The following is a 19,093-nucleotide window of genomic DNA, read 5'->3' on the forward strand; positions in this document are numbered from 1 at the left end:
CGACCTCATATATATATATATATATATATATATATATATATATATATATATATACATATATATATATATATATATATATATATACATATATATATATATATATATATGTATATATATATATATATATCTATGCTTTATTTATATTCTAAGTTTTTTTATTACAAATGTTCTTGAAAAAGACTGTTATACTGTTGAAATAATATTTTATCTATGAAAGCAGTTCAATAAAATATTTTGAATGAAGAACTCCACAATATGTTTCTATATGCCACTGTTATGGATATCCCAAATATTATTCAAGGAACTGTTCTGAATCACAACGATGATGACTTTTGAACTCGAGAAATATATATATGTCTTATTTTCTCGCGTTTGGTCTATTCTAGAAATATACTTGTGGACGATCTCTGGATGCTTTTGGATCACTTATTTTAATTCCACAAAGAAGGAGTTTTAGAGGTATTAAAAAAGTAATTTTCTTCAAAATAACCACCAAATAGGGCACAATAGAATTGTTGTCCTTCGTTTGCACTATCCAATCTGGTGTTTTGTCACAAAACTTACTTTCTTCCTATGCCTTTAAAGTAATTATTTTGTTACATCCTCGTGCTAGAGGAAATATGACCGAACGTCTATTGTTTACAACCCTATGTGATAAACACGTTAATTTACAGATGTTCACGGGTGCTTTCTCATGGTTGCAACAGAAAAAATTCTAATGATTCAAAAATATATATTATTGAAAATCTATTTCTTTATCACACCACACATTTCGGATGTGGTGTGGGAATACCAGAAATGAATCAAAGCGTTTATTAGTGGTTTAGTAAGAAAATCAGTGCACTGTTTAGTAATGCAATAACAAAGCACTTACCCTTGGCTTTCAGACGATCTGTGGAGTATAATACGCAACCCTGGCTTTCTAAGCTCATAGAGGGGAAAAAATCTGCTTTTAAAACTGTACATTTTTATTAGCCTCCACTTCTGGATTTCTTCTGGGAAGGGCGTGCAAAATGAACAGAGTTCAGATGTTTCTGCAAGAACAGAAAGCCTAGGGGCCCTTCTGTAAGGTTGCTGCCCTGGTGGACGCGTTGAATTACAGATGAATTCTTCTTGCTACCAGCAACCTAGTAAAACACTTAGTGAACCCTTTTCCAGCTTTATCAAACGACTAAAGACGTTCTCTTTTATACAAGTGCAATAAGACCTTAATTGGACAATATTCTACCAGGGAAACTATTTTATTGCACAGCTACAGTTGTTTGAGAAATACATTATTCATATATAACTATTTTATTTCCCACAAATGCAATTTGTGTTTTACAAACTTAATTTTACACAGTGAGATTTAGGAGGAGGTACCCAGTGTCTTCCTTGACGTCTTAGTAAAACTGATACCATATTTGGAACGTTGAGTGCCACCTAAACTGCAAGGGATAATTATTAATCTTCAGATATATATGCCAGTTATCATTTTGCTTCCATCAATTGAAATTGTGAGTATTTTTCACTTATTTTGGTAAACTCAAACTTAAGCACAGTATTTTTTATTATTTGAGACAAATGCTTATTGTCATCAGAAAAATCCTTGTGGACACACAAAAATTAAGTCTATGTTATTGTATATAGAATAAGAAAATGTATTTAGGGCCTTTTGCATTTGGGATATAAAACATTAACAGGTCTCCATACTGGAATAGTTTATTGAAATTCATACTCAAGATCCCCGTATATACACTTTTTTTCCCCACAGGAAGATATATTTTGTGAATAAACTAACATTACCCCGATTCATTACATTTCTTATTAATAGGAAATTAAAATTAAAAATGTAAATGTTTGCAGCAGTGAATCTGCTTAAAACTGTTTATACAAAGAAATATCGCAGCCTTTTATAGTCAGGCACACGTCTTGATCGTGAAGTTTAATAGCTCAGTGGTGTGCACCATCCAGCCTTTGTTTCGTCACTAACAAGGCCAAGGCAAACAGTAAACTAGTATCATCAAACTCATTCAAGTAAGACTAACACAGCGCATTTAAATCTTAACTATAAGCGATAAATGGTCAGTTTCCAGCTTTAAGGGGGAACCCAGAGAGGGAAAGAGGTGTTTTGTGCCAAACTACTTTTTAAATACCGAATTAAATCTCTTTTCAAAAACTAATGGGTCTTAAAGTGAATGAAGTTTTTCCCTGGCAGATCAAGCAGGAAAGCTTGGCGTGAATGGCTCTTCAAGTGTTCGGTTATAGGGATTTAAAGTAAGGAGGTGAGGTATATTTCCCAATTCAGTACGATAAGATCTCCCCTGAGACAAAATATGAATTAAAAATTATTTCAACAACCCTCTTGGACTAAAAAGTAAAACAAACACTGTCCCACAGACACATATATACATATTAATAACTGATTATTAGTGACACACTCTCTTATAAACGATATAGATATATATGTATGTATATATATAGATATATATATATATATATATATATACGTTTTCTGAAAGGTGACAATTTACAAATTAATTTTGTTCTGATGTTCTTATTTGACAACTGTAAACTGTCAAGAATGTGTGTGGTTTGCCAACTACTTTCTTTTTCCTCTGGACCGGATCCAGGGTGGTGCTTTGAATCAAATGGAGGGCTTCAGAGCTCTATTTGGTGCCAAGATTTGGGACAAATGTATTTTTGCCATCAGAAAAATACTTGCAGACACACACATAAAAGTAAAGCTATGTTATTGCATATGAAATACGAAAAAAAGTATTTTTGGGCCCTTTACATCTGGGATATAAAAATTTAACAGGTCTCAACACTGGAATAGTTTATTGAACTTCCTACACAAGAACCCGTACATACACTACAGTAAGATATGCTTTGTGAATAAATTCCCATTATTCATATTCAATTACGTGACTAATGTCCATATATTTGCTACTTACTGGTTAACCACTTATGTACAAGCGAGCTGATCTTTACATTGAACAGAAAAAGGGCCTCAATGGGTTAAACATGCTGAGAGCTTGAAACAACAGGATTCTTTAAAAACTTTTGAATTTGTCAGATCCCCAAATAAAATACACTTGGTCAGACGTGATGTACTGCCCTGGATTACATAACAGTGTGGTTTTTAGGTTACAGAAATTTTTAAATTGTGGCAGACAGTAAATGTAGTCGGAGGCAGTTACAAGGCATCATGGGCACCACATTCATTGAACTCAATTTTAAACCCTTTGAGTACCAGAGCAGGCTGCAGTATTCAAGCCAGGCACATAAGACGTTATAATATTTGGGGTACTTTAGCTTGTTCGATGTTTCTGCCAGACAGCGAATTAAGACATATAGTAAATTTCGAAAACCTAGTGTCTATCCATTTAAAATGGTAACTTATAAACGTTATAGTTATACGTGAAACACACAAGAAAACCCGAATACAATGTCGCCTCGGAGGGCAGTTAAAATGTTAACAACGTGCATTTCCTCATTTCCTTACACAGTTAGTTTAGTATTAGCTATTAATTATCCTGTTACATTTGTTTTCAATATTTCATAGGGAGCCAGACATTATTTTTGGCCCTGTACACATAGGCTGTGGTGCAGTAGTTATGCGCTGCTTGGACCAGTATTTAATGTCGTTAACACTTTAAATAATAATAACAATAATAATAATAATAATAATAATAATAATAATAATAATAATAATGCATTCACAGTCTTTCCATGGATTATGTTTAATGTTGGCGCTTGGTATATTTAATATATACACATATCAGAATGTGTTCATACTTAATTATATAAAACATTCTCTGAAAACAGTTAGTTCGTTCAAATCATTTTAAAACTGAATAAACATGACCAGTTGAAACAGAAAATGTATTCACATGCTACACATTTTCTACTGGATTTCTATGTATGATTACAGTAAGGAACTCAATCATTTAATTATTGTTCCGTGTACATGTAAGTAATATTGTGAGAGAAAAGTGTGTTTCCTGTTATTTTTATGTATTAGACCATGGGCTGAATTAAATTACTTAGGATAAATATATTACAATAAAGTGGAGACTAATTCTCCCCTAATCTGTACCAGAAATGTTGCGCTACGGAATATGCTGGTGATATATAAATAAGTGTGATGTAAAGTAAAAGCCAATGCTAAATAATATTTACCCTCACGTGTACAGTAAACTCTATGAGGCAGGGACCTTCTTTGCTACAATATTCATACATATTGTACCCCAGTAGTCTGTAGACTACTGTAAACCATATATATATGCACACAGACATATCTTTCTCTCTATCTATCTATTTATCTCTCTCTATCTATAATATATGTATGTATCATCTATCTGTCTATATCTTTTTTCTTTCTTTCTTTCTTTCTTTTTCTTTCTCTTTCTTTCTTTTCTTTCTTTCTTTCTTTCTTTCTTTTCTTTCTTTCATCTTTGTAAACGATTCCCTCTTGCTTAACATCCATTTTTTTATTAAATTATAGCTGTACTGCTTAAAATTTTGTAGAGGTGTTGGTATGTAGAAAACTAAACATGCTATTTTTAACTAAAAATAATCCGTGTACATTTACTATTCCAGAATATTATTAACACAAATTATATAAACTGATGACGTAATATACAGCTTGTTTAACTACTTACCTCAATAAGTAACATCCATCATAATTATCCGATTTTTTCTGACATTGTAGAGGCTTTTTGGCTTCTTTTAAGCAATAATTTTGTGAGAGTTTTTTCTTCCTAAGACAAAACAAGTTGTATCTGTGTAGATCCTTCTCGCATGATAGGAAAGGAACAAAGGCCATGATGCTAGGACTAGATGCCACTACCAGCTCGGCTTTGACATTGATCTGTAGAGCGCCATCTCGTGGCGATTAAGATTTTATGGAAATTCTTCCCTTATCCTAAAGAGATGCTTGAATGGTCATTCAAGCAACTGTTGGAAAGCACTGATATTACCTTCTCAGAAATGGCTGCATAGGCTGTGTTTAGTTTATAGCCCTGCATTCCAAATATGCAAATCGCAAATCACAGACACGTTTTATTACCAAATTGCCTTAGAAACACAGAGCATGTTCTTTTATTGGGTCAGAAGACCAAAGACTCTGGCGGATAAACTGCAGGCCTCCAGGGTCTAGAGCAATTGCAAGGGAAACAAGTTAATATTTAACCCGAAAAGGAAATATCCTGTAAAAGGCCCATTGTCATCCTTCTCCTTATCTGTCTAAAGCCATTCTTTCGACTCATTTTTTGTTTAGAGCTGGGTTGATGCATTTTGTCCAAGTAACAACTAAAATAAGTAAACACCTATCCAGATGGAGCTGGGTGCCAGTCTTTGCAGTTTCTGGCATTTCTTGAGTAATAAAATATAAGCATTCTACAAATTTGTAAACAAAGGTTTGAACAAAAAGCCTTCCTTTCAAGGCTATGTGTATTGTCTCACTAAAGCCTCGCAGAAGTTCAAAGGCAGTGGCTTTCGGAAATCGTCCAAATATGACATTGATAATTAAAAAACATGCTGTGTGAAATGCAACTGATTACAGGATGGAAAGCAGAACTGATTCCAATCTTAATATTGAATGTGGGCACTGCTTTTAAATATGCTCAGAAGATTCATTTATTTAATTACAATGAATTTTGTCAGCAAAGTGACACCTCCCCAGATTAATGAATTAGGGTATACCTGACACTTAAGATTTTGCAATCAGTATTTGAACGTCGTAAATACTCCTCCATTACAGACTGCAGCATCAGCAAACTCAGTCAATCGATTTAGTGAGATCCGTCATGTCCATGGAGAGAGAGATAGAAAGGATTAGAAATATTTTCCTGTTTTTGAATATCTGTTATTTTCCAGAAATCAACCCATCTCTCTCACACAAACGATCAGATACATCGGGTCGTTATAGGCACCACAATGTGACGTGAATTCAGTTTTAACCTTATTTATTTAACTTGTGCGTGATCTTGCTCTATACATGCAACCCACTCATTTGCATTAAACAAACGATATATACATATAATGCATGGATTAGTAAGTAAACAGTGACATAAGTGACGTTTCCGTTTGTGAAGTGTGACAAAATCCTATCCATCAAGAAAATTTAGCATTTTAAGAATGCTGTATGATTGAAAACAAGCACCTTCATAATTAATTGTTGCACAAGTAAGAAGTCTTCCACCACGTGTGTAAAAAAACGTATTTCAACAAAATACCAAATGACACCTATTTACACCTTATTAAAGTATTATACGAAACTTACATTCAAATGCACAAACGAAGATAATACAAAAAGGACCTTCTATTCCATAAAACAATATATCATTTATAATAATTGCATTTGTTAACTTTGGTTCTTTATAACATGAAAATATAGGCACCCGCATATATATACACGCACCCACAAAAAACATACACATAGCGATGTAGCCGTATGCCATATCTACATCTAAATATAGATATATACGCACCAACATATGCATATGTGTGATATCCATATCGATATAGCATATGCCTTAATGTCTCTTCGTGTTACATTGTATGTGTGTATTAATCTGTATGCGTTCGTATAAACCCTAAAATCCATAGAGAGCGTATATATATATATATCTAGATATATATATCTAGATATATATATATATATCTAGATATATATATCTAGATATATATATATATATATATAACTATGATAACTTATATATAGGGTGTATTATTCTGTATACGTTCGTATAAACCCTAAAAAGCAGCAGAATGTTGCAGAATCTTGTTATACCTTGTTTTATTGGAATGCCCTGTTGTTTTAACCCCTGTTTTCAACACACACAGTCTGTATCAGGACATGTGAGATTTAACCTGTCTGTTATATTTTGCTGGTCAGAAATGTTTTTCACTTGATAAAAGAAAGACTCTCGAAATCTTGTCATTACAAAATACTGTTTGTCCAATAAAGACAAACTTGTTGTCTGCAACATTATGCTACTTTGTATAGATATATATATATATATATATATATATATATATATATATATATATATGTCGACGAAATAATATGAACAAACATGTGCACACTGAGGCGATATTCAGTTCTGATGTCATTTGGTATGGAAAAAGATATATATTTATTATTTATTTGTAAATTCCTTTATCACCGTCTGGCTGTCTTGTTGTCTAAAGCAGGTAACAAATGGTGAAATGTTTTGTCTTTCAAAAACTGTGACTCTGGCATGTATGTCCCACGCAGGGATTTAGAATAGCAAACAAAGTGCTGGGTTTTGACTGGAGATCTTGATAGCAAATAATTGGTAGGTACGAACTAATCAGATGACTTGAGAGATCTGAAATTACAACAATCACCAAAATTCCCCTCCGCAAGAACCCTGTTCATTAAAAAATTCAATTTTAAAGCCCATTAAAACAACACTTGCAAAATGTGCATTGTTTTTCCATTGCATTTATATCATGTAGTTGCCAAAAGGAATTCTTGATTTAGCAGATGATATCCTTAGGAACGTCATAATAACCAAAGTTTAATAGCATTTTCTGGTCCTCGGAACATTCAACACAACATACAATGCATTTTGTTATGTTGACAACTATAAGTTCTTTATAATTCATTGGTATGAGCCGCACTCATAACATATTGCCTGGAAATACAAGGTATAATGGATATTTTAACCACCACTATTGTCCTTTTCTCTAATTACAGGCATCTAGAATCATTTGAAGTCCAAACAGTAGGAGGTTTCGAGGGGAAATATTATTTCCAATTTTTTTTGGAGCTTCACCTTGACAAATATATGTAACCTTGTGACTTGACCTTTTAGTGAGCAAAGCACGTAACAGATATGATATGTGGAATGTAGTCTCATAGCAATGGATTAGCAGTATAATACTGCAGTCGGTCCCTGTTAATTTTTTTCTCTTTCATTCGCCTATTTTGGAACCAAATTTTGACCTGTCTGTCGGTTAAATTCAGCATTCGTGAAAGTTGTAGGCGCTTCTCTTTATTGATATAAACGCTGAAGAAAAACTCCCTTTCCAGTTCTCTAATTTGATATTTAGTGTATGGGCATCTCTTTTTACGGGTACGCTGTCCACCTGTGGAATTAAAGAAATACGGAAGTGTTAATGGGGAATGCTGTATATTCTCCAACAAAAAAAGTTCCTAAAAATATTATTGGACGCCGACCAATGACTGATTATGGAACAAAATATAATATATCATATAATTTACAGTGCTTCTAGTTGTACAATAATTGTAATGATTTATTTTGTAACGCCTGAAACATTTAAGAAAATTATTTTAGAATAACCAGTTACACTTAATTAATAAAACCGACTAATTTTTTGAAACATACCCCAGAGCAGGAGCAAGGCCAATGTCATCAATTAGCATTATCACAGATTAAGTAAACAAATATACAGATTATGCAATTTATCCCCGGAAAAATGAGAGTCTAAAACATGTAATACTCTGGTTTTGTTTAGACTGATTAAACTATATTCTTTTGTATAATCACTGTTTTAAGTTTACAATACTTATAGCTGAAAACAACTATATACACCTTAATATATATATATATGTATATACATATATATATATACATATTTACATGTATATATATATATATATATATATATGCACCAAGTTAAGTAACTATTGACATGATAGTATGGTGCTTTGCTTTTTAGCTATAAACAATGCAAGGTATTTGGCATCAAACATACATAGGTTTAACTGTTGATCATACCTAGCGTTCTAAGAAGTCTTAGCAGGGTTTAAATATCTCTTTAAGCCTAGAAAAGTGTCAGAAAAGTCCTGCTGGCAATGCATGCACAGATCACTTTGATATCAAAGCAGGTAGCTTGCTTTGTGTGCAATTTTATTGGCGCAAATTCTTCGTTACTGTATTCTCTACAAACCGACCCCAGAGTTTTAAAAGGAAAAAGGGGAAGGATTGTCTTAAAGCATCCATTGGTCGTTGGTATTTCACGGCCAATTTCAGTGCTAAACACGTGATCTTGCCTTTTATAAGAAAGTTTTGTTGGGGGAAATCTAAAGGCCCTCTATAAACCTTATATGCTTATAAAACAGCATATAAAAATTTAACAGCAGTGCGCTAGATTGCAAAGGCTTTTCATGAGGAAGGCTCTGTATTCATACGTACTGGAGCTGCTGGCTTTGTCCTCATTGTTGCCTGAAGAAGACTGGGAGCTGCTGCTGCTCTCTGTTCTCCTCTCCTTCTCCTCTGGGTCCCTGCAGGGCTCCGAACTTGAAGTTGTGGATGCAGTTCCTTGGACCTTGTCGCAGTTCTTGTCCACAGAGTAGTCGGAGGGCTGACTTTCCGTAGTGCCATAGGCTGTCTCAAAGAACTGATCAAAGGCTTGTGGTAGGACTCCATTCCTGCCCACCGTGCTATAGAAATTGGAGGATACGTTGGCATTATGGTGGTAGACGTTAGAGGCATTTTTCCCGAACATTTCCCCCATGGTAGCAGCATTGGAGGCAGGAAGGCAGTCTCTGTGCATGATTTCCTCCGCTGAATAGCAGTGGGGCAGATTATTCCTGTGGTGCCATTTACTAGAGGTGTCAATGGCATATTCCCTGAACGTAACCTCTCTCACTGGTTGAACCTGGGGTAGGTTTGAAGAATAAGAATATGTCATGTTACGAGAAGATGGGGTTTGGGGTAGAAATGAAGGGAGGCTGGAAAAATCAGGACCCGAGACGTAGTAAGTGCAACTTGGCAAATACATGTTAGAGGAACAAGGAACACGCTCATCAAAATCCATCATTAGGCTACCTCGGGCTGTCCGCATTAGCCGAGCTTAACATGATTCTCTAATGCAGCTGCCTCTTTGAAGCAGATCCGTGAAGTAGAAATTTGAAGACGTAAGCTGACGTGGAAATCTATCCCCATCCTTAAGCAGGGAGGTGCTGGTCATGTGATCAGATGTTGAAATTGACAAGCTGCGAGTATGGGTCCTTTTCTTTTTGTAGGCATCTCAAGGGAAGCAACAGATCGTCACTTGCTAGTTACATAGAAGCATGTAATCTGAAATTTAACTCGTGCTTTTTCTTCGTCTCTTTGAGGGAGAAGCTAGAAAAAAGAGCATTTGTTCAAGAGCTCTGGTCAGGAAGGAGAGCATGTAGTGCTAATGGAGTGTAGGGCACTGGTGGACCCCTTTTTTCATCTAATGTAATTGCTTCTGAAGGTCTTTTTAAAGTAATGTTAACTAAAGATTTTTTTGTCTTTCTCCTTGAAACGTTTTGGACTAATGGAAAGAAGATGTCTGTGTGATTTGCTAAGGAATGCATGGAACCTGATTGCCATGGCGTTCAACTTCAATGCTGCACAAAGTTACAACCAAATCCCATCTGTTAAACTGAGTGTTTGGACTAGTAACTGATATGTGACAAAAGCCTGTACTGTGTAGGAGAAGAGAGGGGGGCATGTTGTGTTCTGGGATCACAGGGCTTGTTCCTACTCCCTGACTAACAATTACAGACAAATGTTAAGTTCACTATTCCTTCCCAAGACTTGAACCTGATCATTTAATTTTGCTCTGAAAAGTCTACAAGCTGACAACAATAAAAATTTGAACATCTCACTGTCTGTTGAAAAAAAAATGCGAAATAAATATTAATCTGTGATAAGATTTATCTATCCAAATTCTAATTTATCAATGTTAAAGAGTGCTGAGTAATTGTCTCGGTTTGACAAATTTAAAATACTTTCTTGACATATTATTATAAAGTTAGCTTCCCGAGTAATTGTGTTATATTTAATTAGCTACACCAGGAAAAATATCAGTCTAAATATGATTCTATCTGAAGGAAAGACCTATGTGGTTCTAAAAGCTTATATAACTTTTTCATTTTACTGAATGTTGGCTCAATAAAAAGTATCAACTTTAAAGGTTGAATATGACAAAGACAGATTAGTAAACAAACCATTCTTAATAGTGTGTAATGATAGAGAGATAGACAGATAGATAGATAGATAGATAGATAGATAGATAGATAGATAGATAACTGCAACACGTAATCAAATAGAGCTAGAAGGTAGACATTTGAGCAGTCTATAAAAAAACGCACACATACATACAATATACTTTTACAATATTTTACTGCACATTCATGTTCGCACACACACAACATACGTGCAATGTCTAATATCAATATTATAATACTGTTCACTTACTATATATTTTATTAATCGCCCATTAAAACTACACATCTAAAAATTAAATCATTCCACTAAATGTGATGAAACCTAAACTATTTTAGATATATTATATGTATGCAGATATATAGAACTGTCAGCTAAAGCTTTCTGACCGTGAGACAAAGGCACCACCGCTCCCAATGCTGACCCCGCCTCCTGTTAAGGAGAAGAACTTCTTAAACTAGTATTGGGTTTTTAACGCTATAATTGAACGAGGTGCGTCAAGGAGATGTGAGTCCAGCTCTAGACTGACCCTGCGGTTTTATAGCTCTTTTGGCAGTCAACTTCAGCCTGTGTCAGAGCAGACATGGCTGACCCGACCAGAGGCTCGCAAGAGACGCCACCTACATGACGTTCACTACATATGTTACATACATCCTGACATTATGTGATATCACTTGCAACCCTTTGCCATGAGGTTTGTATGTGGATAATGATTTCCTTTTCAGAAACAGATTAAAGGAGAAGGCTTTAACATCTTGGGGTATGAATACGAACCGAGGTTTGGTGTTGAAACAGCTTTACACATTATCTTCAATGCAGCAAGTACACAAAGGACAGATTTCCTTAAGGTTTAAAGACTGGATGGGATTCGAGAGCTCTTTGGGACTTCTTAATTATCTGTTGTTTATATCTGTGTTTTCTGCATATTCATCCAAACATCCTCTTTGTGAACATTTGTTTCGCTCTAAGCCTACCCGAGGACTTGCATTTGACCTTAAACACAGACTGGAGCTCTTAAGGAAGCGTCTGGTCTCTGCAATTCCTGACCCTCTGGCTCTGCCCGTCCATCTTAACACATAAATATTTTTCCTCTGTATACATTTGTTTTTAATGCATCTTAACTACAAATAGGTCATAATTATTTGTTCTATCCTGAAATGTGTTGCTTGGTGTTTCAGTAGCACTGCGTGCATGATTTTTGCATTCACATGCCACGGGTTCTTCATTCAATTTAATTTGTACACATCAAACGCGCTTTGTTTAGTTTCTCTGCCCTTTCGAGTGATACAAATATGTTGACATCTAAATGAAATATGTTCTGTAATTTTCAAACATAATGTACAGATATATCTGTTTTCTAGATTGTGTGCTGCATAATTTTCTTAAAGAAAAAAAAGGGTTAAGATGAGTTATTATTCAATAATTTCACATGCTGCGATCGCCAATCACCACTTAATAGAAACGATTTTGTTATTTTTTTCTTTAACAAAACGCACTTGTTTAACCATTCTGTTCTTTTTTGCTGAACAATATAAAGCACAATTTGCAAACAGAAGTCAACTGGACTAATCATTACTTTGGGCGTTTGGACTAAGCAAAAGAATGAATTTATCTTACACATACACACACATAACTACATATATAAAAATGTGTATCTATATTTATATATAAATGTGTATCTATATATAAATCTATGTATCTATATATAAATGTATATATATCTATATATATATATCTATATATCTATATATATATATATAGAGAGAGAGAGATATAGATTTATATATATATATATGTGTGTGTGTGTATATATATATATATATATATATATATATATACATATGTTTGTGTTTTGTGCTTTTCTCAAACCATCGAACCGAGCGTCACAATTACTCTAAATTGTACTGTGTACGTGTTTTATAATATGTGAAAGCGGTATATAGTACATTGTCCTTAGTGGTCATTTACAGGTGCAAGTCATTCAGCTTATTGCAGGCAATTTCAGCATTGTGAAAAAGTGCAGTCTAGACCGTCTGGCAGTCAGTGAATAGTCTGTTTCCACATATGTAGCCGAAGCCATTGAAATTTAACACCATTCCTTATAGCAGCCCCTATAGAATCAACAACTGCAGTGTGCTAACCAACCTTATACATACAGAAACTAAAATTAAACATAGGAAATTATATCTTACCAAAATATTTTTAGAGAGCTGACTAAATAATTTACAAATAGTAAATAACAAAAATATTGATCTGCGCAATTGTTTCTTCTTTGTAAGTAGTAATGTTAGTGGGGGAGAGTCTGTCGTTCCTAGAAGAAACACACGTACACATGGATCGATAGATAGATAGATAGATAGATAGATAGATAGATAGATAGATAGACGATAGATAGATAGATAGATAGATAGATAGATAGATAGATAGATAGATAGAAGCTAAATTTCACTTGGGTCTACAATGCCCACCCCTATTTAAAATACTAATGACGATTAAAAGAAAGTAGATATGTAATATTTGTAATAAATTTCATCATTGATGATCAACCCTTCATGGCTTTTTTTTAATAACAACATTTATTGATGTGAATAAATATTAAACAAGAACTTTTGAAGAATGTTTTCTGTTATGAATTTGTATGGAAGTAAGCGTTATAGCTTGGTAATAAAATACTTAATCTTTCTAGTGTCTGTGTTTGTATACATGTTAGTGTGTATATGTATATATATATATATATATATATATATATATACACTATGTGTTCTATTATTATATTTATTATACATTACAATTTATATTTAGCATATAAATTTAACACAGTATGTAATTATTTGTAAATATATATATATATACTTAGTATAATAACTTAACTTGCAAACGTTAATTTCGCATTTCTTACTATATATATATATATATATATATATATATATATATATACATACATTTAATATTATTTAGCATTGTGGTAATAACATGAATAAATACAAATTATGGAAATTGAAATGAAACACTGGAAAATGCTAGCAATTGTATTGGATACGGTTTACTATTTCCAGAATTGAGAGTGATCTATATATATATATATAAGATCTATCACCTTATATTATTTTTAAAATACGTATTGGTTATTAAAATATCACGAGTCTTCTAATGGATAGACTATATATCTTTATTTAAATCTATACTTATCAACTACTTTAATAAATAAACATTTCTGTTAAATACCAATACCAACCAGTTAAATATCATGCGCTAAAGAAGAAAGTGGTGGAAAGGAAGTTAATTGAGGGATGAAGAATTTTTTTAAACAGGAGGGGATACAGAAAGCATTAGATGCTACACCACAAACATGCTGGGGCCTCGGATGTCAGCATTAATTAGAATGGTTTATGATGTACGTTAATATCTTAGGTGCGATTTAATTACGTCACTTTATATAACCCGGAGACCTAACAATCGCTACAGATTCATATTAGATTATTTGGCGAGAAAAGAATTAGTGGCCTTAAAAGTCCAAGACCGCCTCCTCGCTCAGCAATGTCTGAACTACTGCAGGCAAATAGCTAGTCACAAGACACAACAGCTTTACTGTAGACCATCTCACCCACTACCTTGTGGACTTTCTGAACTTGTTAATCATAAGCAAGGACTTTTATGAACTTGTTGGCACATGTAGAATGTCAACAGTTGTCTAGTATTTAATTATATGGACAGCAAGACATTTTATATCTAATAAAGTTGAACCTGTAGTAATCTTTTAATGCTATCCCGGGATGCTCTGGTGAAATATTAATTTCCCTGGCAAAGTATTGGATAGAGTGACACATTTTCCTCGCTCTTAAATATATTTGGAGAATAAAATTTTTACAAAGCGGATTGTCACATTAGAGGACTCGAGAGAGTCTTGGGATGAGACGCTGGCCTATGTGACTCAGAAACACTACTGGAGCATTTTCCATTTTAATATTAGATGTGAATTATGCTATTTAAACCACTGGGTGTTACTATTAGTAAAAAATAAATAGATAATAACGAATAAGGCATTAATTCGTGCTTCAATCACTTTAAGCTATTTGTAACATTTTCTTCCCTGTAAAAGCGAAACAAAGAAAGAAGACAACAAATCCGAATTCTAGGAGCAGCTGCACATTACCCTAACGCACACTATGTTTATGGTAGCTCAATTACCATCAATTTTAAATGAAGCACTTAAAAAAATATTTGAACAAAATCTATATTTAACCTCCATATAAGTCCATTTTTTGAATAAACAACTTAAAATTTCCTCTAATTAATCACTTTATGATACAAAAACATCTACTAAGATACAGGCAGAAAGAGATACACAGTCAAAAGATGTATACATCTAAATCAGTCACTGCGTCTTATGACTTTAATTATACTGTATATTTAAAAATCTCTATTTCTAATTATTTTTAAAGTCTGATTCCATGGTCAATGTTAATAAACACACAACAATAAAACATGTGAAATTACAGTTATTAGGATAAGAGCTAATGTTTGAAAAGAAAAGACGATTAAATATCTCTCTCTTCCTGTATAGTTTTAATAGATAGATACATGAATAGATAGATAGATAGATTGATAGATGATAGATAGATAGATAGATAGACTAGTGTTAATTACATTTTATCATAATGAGAGATAATACACCGCAATCCAATACTGTTGTAATGTTTCATTTACTGACACTTTTACCCAGAATAATATTTTAATTCTAAATATTGTATTTTGAATATGAAGTAAATAAATACATAAAGCTGTGGAATTACGTAATTTTCTTGTTTGTTGTTTTCAAAAATATTACAAATTTAATGTGACGTTTAACTAGGATAACATTTAAAAATGCATTGATTAGATTTTGGAATAAAAAATCTAAAGTATAAGAAGTACAAACATGTGGCTGTTTAAAGATATTTTCTTAAAATAAGAATTAATATAATTTAACCATTCCACACTAAACAGTTTCGTAAAAACTCACTGCTAAATCAAAAAACATGTTTGCTATATACATTTCTACCAGCTATACGTTCTGAACAGTGTAAAAGCAAATCATAAAAGACAAATATATTATAATATTATTTGATAGCCCCTGTAATTTGTGTCACTTGATTAGTTTACATGTTTAAAAGCGAACGTGAATCCTGTAGTAATTTTATGTAGCAGCACAGCTGCAGAAATAGTTTTGAACACCAGATGGCGCTCATGATCCATTAATCCAATTCATGCCTATTCGTGAGCCGTCAGAAGTCAAGGTCACAAATTGTCTCTTTTTTGTCAAGGTCAAGGTTTAAAGCCCTTCCAATCCAGTCGTTTCAACTATCGCCTTAGATTTTTTTTCTTCCAGGAGGCAGGTCTGAGGTAATAGCAAAAGCTCTATCATGGGAGTTTCTCTTGATTTTGCAGACACTATTTCATAATTCAGGCTCTAACTAATTTGCCCTAGAAAGCAGTAATAACAGTGACAATTCGTTTGTCTACAATTAATTGTTATGGAAATTAATCGGTTTGATTTAACTAATTGAGGTTATGGGGCTTCCAATGTTAGGATCTGAATTTCTGTTTTTTTGTATCTCAAAATAAATTGTCACATTAGTATACTATTAAATGGTGTAAAATGATTACAGATTAAATCTTCATAGCGTTTTTTTCTTTAAGGTGGAAATAAAAATCGAGTGGGCACACACACGTTCACAGTGCGCTAATTTTTTTTATTTACAGGATAACATTTAGAGTGAATAAAGATGAAAAAATAATGCGCTTTGTTCAAATAGCTGATTAGATTAAAAGTGCTGAAAAAAGATTGCTTACAATTTTCTAATATGGCCCAATTACAAACAATAAAAGCGACAAGAATTAGTTTTCATATTAAAACATTCAATGTTTAAACATTTTCCACTTACGGTTTCCAATACTTAAAAACTGTAATATTAATTGAATACAGTCGGGTTTTGTGAAATGCTTTTCCGTGTATGTATGAACAATTTTGTTCCTGAAAAAAGGTTATTATCCAAATTTTCAGAAATAATTGAAAAGTGTGAGATCCTACTACCTGAGGCATAAATTGTATAAATTCTAAAACAAATGCCCATTTATAGATAATATAACCAGATTTAAACTTTGGTTTTCATTGGATTTCTGTAATTTGCATTAGACGTGAATAACGTTGGAAATTATCTAAATTATCCAATATTCCCTGTCCCCACCCTAACCCCCTCCCCAAACTTTTTTTTAGCTGTACAATTCTTAAAAACATATCCATACATCCCTAATATGCGAGAATGTATAGAAAGCATACAGTACATGTTACATCTATAATTTACCTGAGCAGTCACTCAACATGCAGTCTGGTTTGAAGGTTCAAAGCGCAATTATTAGAATTATATTCTCGAATTAAGCTGCATCTTGATTACACGCTACGTGTGTCCCTTTTTAAATCACAAATCATATTCTGTAGCATCGAGATTTTTGTTTGTCATCATACGTTTATGGATTTCCAATAATCCCAATGCTTGATTAAGCGCTTCTTGGCTACCAGCAAGTGAGTCTTGGCCTTCACTGGTAATTACATTGCAATATTTCTCACTGCTCCTCCCCCACCCCAAAAATGCGATTTCTTAAAATCATATTGAGAAGTTCCCGAGATGACCTTTGTCTACTTTGTCTAGAATTGCCGAGTTCCAGAAGCAAAGATCCTTCCCATCTCCATGCGATGCGTTTATTAACTAGTGGTCTTCAGCTTGTTGATAACCTTTTTCTCTTTCACCCTTCTGTTCTGGAACCAGATAGTGACCTGCCTCTCTGAAAGGTTGGTGGTCGCAGATATCCTTCTCCTTTTGTCCTTGGTAATGAATTTATTTGTAGCGTATTCCCTTTCCAGTTCTTTAAGTTGCACCTTAGTATATGGCACTCGCTTTTTTCTGCCTCGTCTATAGGAGTTGGCATCTGGTGGATGGGAAACCACATCTAAAGAGGGAAAGTGAATGTCAAAAGGAATTAACAATTATACAATGTACCCTAATTTTCTATTAGTGATCAATCACTAAATAATCAGTTCTATATTGTAAAATATACAATTAACAAATCTCAATTATTTAATACACGGTTTCAACGATCTCATATGCTCTTCCAAAATTAACACTTTTTTATTAACCAAATTATATATATATATATATATATCTTTATATATATATATATATATATATAATCTAAATATGCCAGTGTTTGAGATCGTAAACAATAAAGTTAAACATGAAATATTAAAGTAGATTTCCTCTAATTACTATAATTACATATCTTATTTTTTTTAATTCATTATGTCATTTATATGATTTAATTATATAGTATATGATCGTGTTCATATTTAAGTACTATATATTAGATATTATGCGATTTAAACACATTTAACATGTATAAGGTGTTTTACCCGAGAGAGTAGATTTCCAAAGGTGAGTTGGTTGGGCTTGATCCTTAGAGCAATATACTTGCCCATTCCAGCCATTTGTGATAGCCCAGGGCTGATAGCTTTCCATAGGCAACAAAGGCTCATGTCTCGGTTCTCCTGGAGCTCCAATGGTGGACACTACAGGCACATCCAAATAACCCGGAACTGGCTGGTAAGGTCCTGTGGCATATCCCGGATAGAAAGCAAACTCCTTAGCTCGGGAGGAAAAGTCTTCTCCAGCAGACACTGAGGTCTCCATATACTTGTCTGCAAACGAGGAAGGCTGGGAGCAGGACTTGATGGTGTTATGGTGTGTCATTCTACAGGGGTAATATCCGCTGCCAAAGTATCCATAGGGCAAGCTGGCACTGGAAGAGCTTTGCACTGCTGAACACGGGCTGCACTGCTTGACAGGTTCAGCAATGCCAGACACTGGCACCTCACTGGAAGAGTAGGCGCTGCTGGGTGCCAGAGATGCTGGGTGTCCCATTAGATTCCTGCACTGGTTCGCTGCAAAATTGCTTCCTGCAAAACCTTCCATGTTTTTATTAATCTCATCCAAGCTGTTGTCGTAAAGAAACATCACCGGCTCGGCCCAGCGTGGATGGAGGAGCACTGAAGCTGTCATAGCCCGTCCAGCATTGAGACTAGTGGCTCTTTTTTAAAAGCC

General features: G+C 33.8%; 2 protein-coding genes across 2 annotated transcripts; both read right to left on the bottom strand.

Moving 5' to 3' along the window:
• Window positions 1-7,025: 7,025 nt before the first annotated feature.
• Window positions 7,026-10,484, bottom strand: HOXA11 (homeobox A11). The gene is made up of 2 exons (XM_053467060.1): window positions 9,174-10,484; window positions 7,026-8,103 (listed from the first exon to the last, which is right to left on the bottom strand). Exons 1-2 carry the CDS (start codon window positions 9,823-9,825, stop codon window positions 7,871-7,873), a joined length of 885 nt encoding a protein of 294 aa, XP_053323035.1. The 5' UTR covers window positions 9,826-10,484; the 3' UTR covers window positions 7,026-7,870.
• Window positions 10,485-16,638: 6,154 nt separating this feature from the next.
• On the bottom strand, window positions 16,639-19,093 carry HOXA13 (homeobox A13). The gene is made up of 2 exons (XM_053466796.1): window positions 18,406-19,093; window positions 16,639-17,945 (listed from the first exon to the last, which is right to left on the bottom strand). The coding sequence occupies exons 1-2, from the start codon at window positions 19,049-19,051 to the stop codon at window positions 17,701-17,703; spliced, it is 891 nt and encodes a 296-aa protein (XP_053322771.1). The 5' UTR covers window positions 19,052-19,093; the 3' UTR covers window positions 16,639-17,700.

This window comes from Spea bombifrons, chromosome 5 (assembly GCF_027358695.1).
Source record: "Spea bombifrons isolate aSpeBom1 chromosome 5, aSpeBom1.2.pri, whole genome shotgun sequence".
Lineage (NCBI taxonomy): Eukaryota > Metazoa > Chordata > Amphibia > Anura > Pelobatidae > Spea > Spea bombifrons.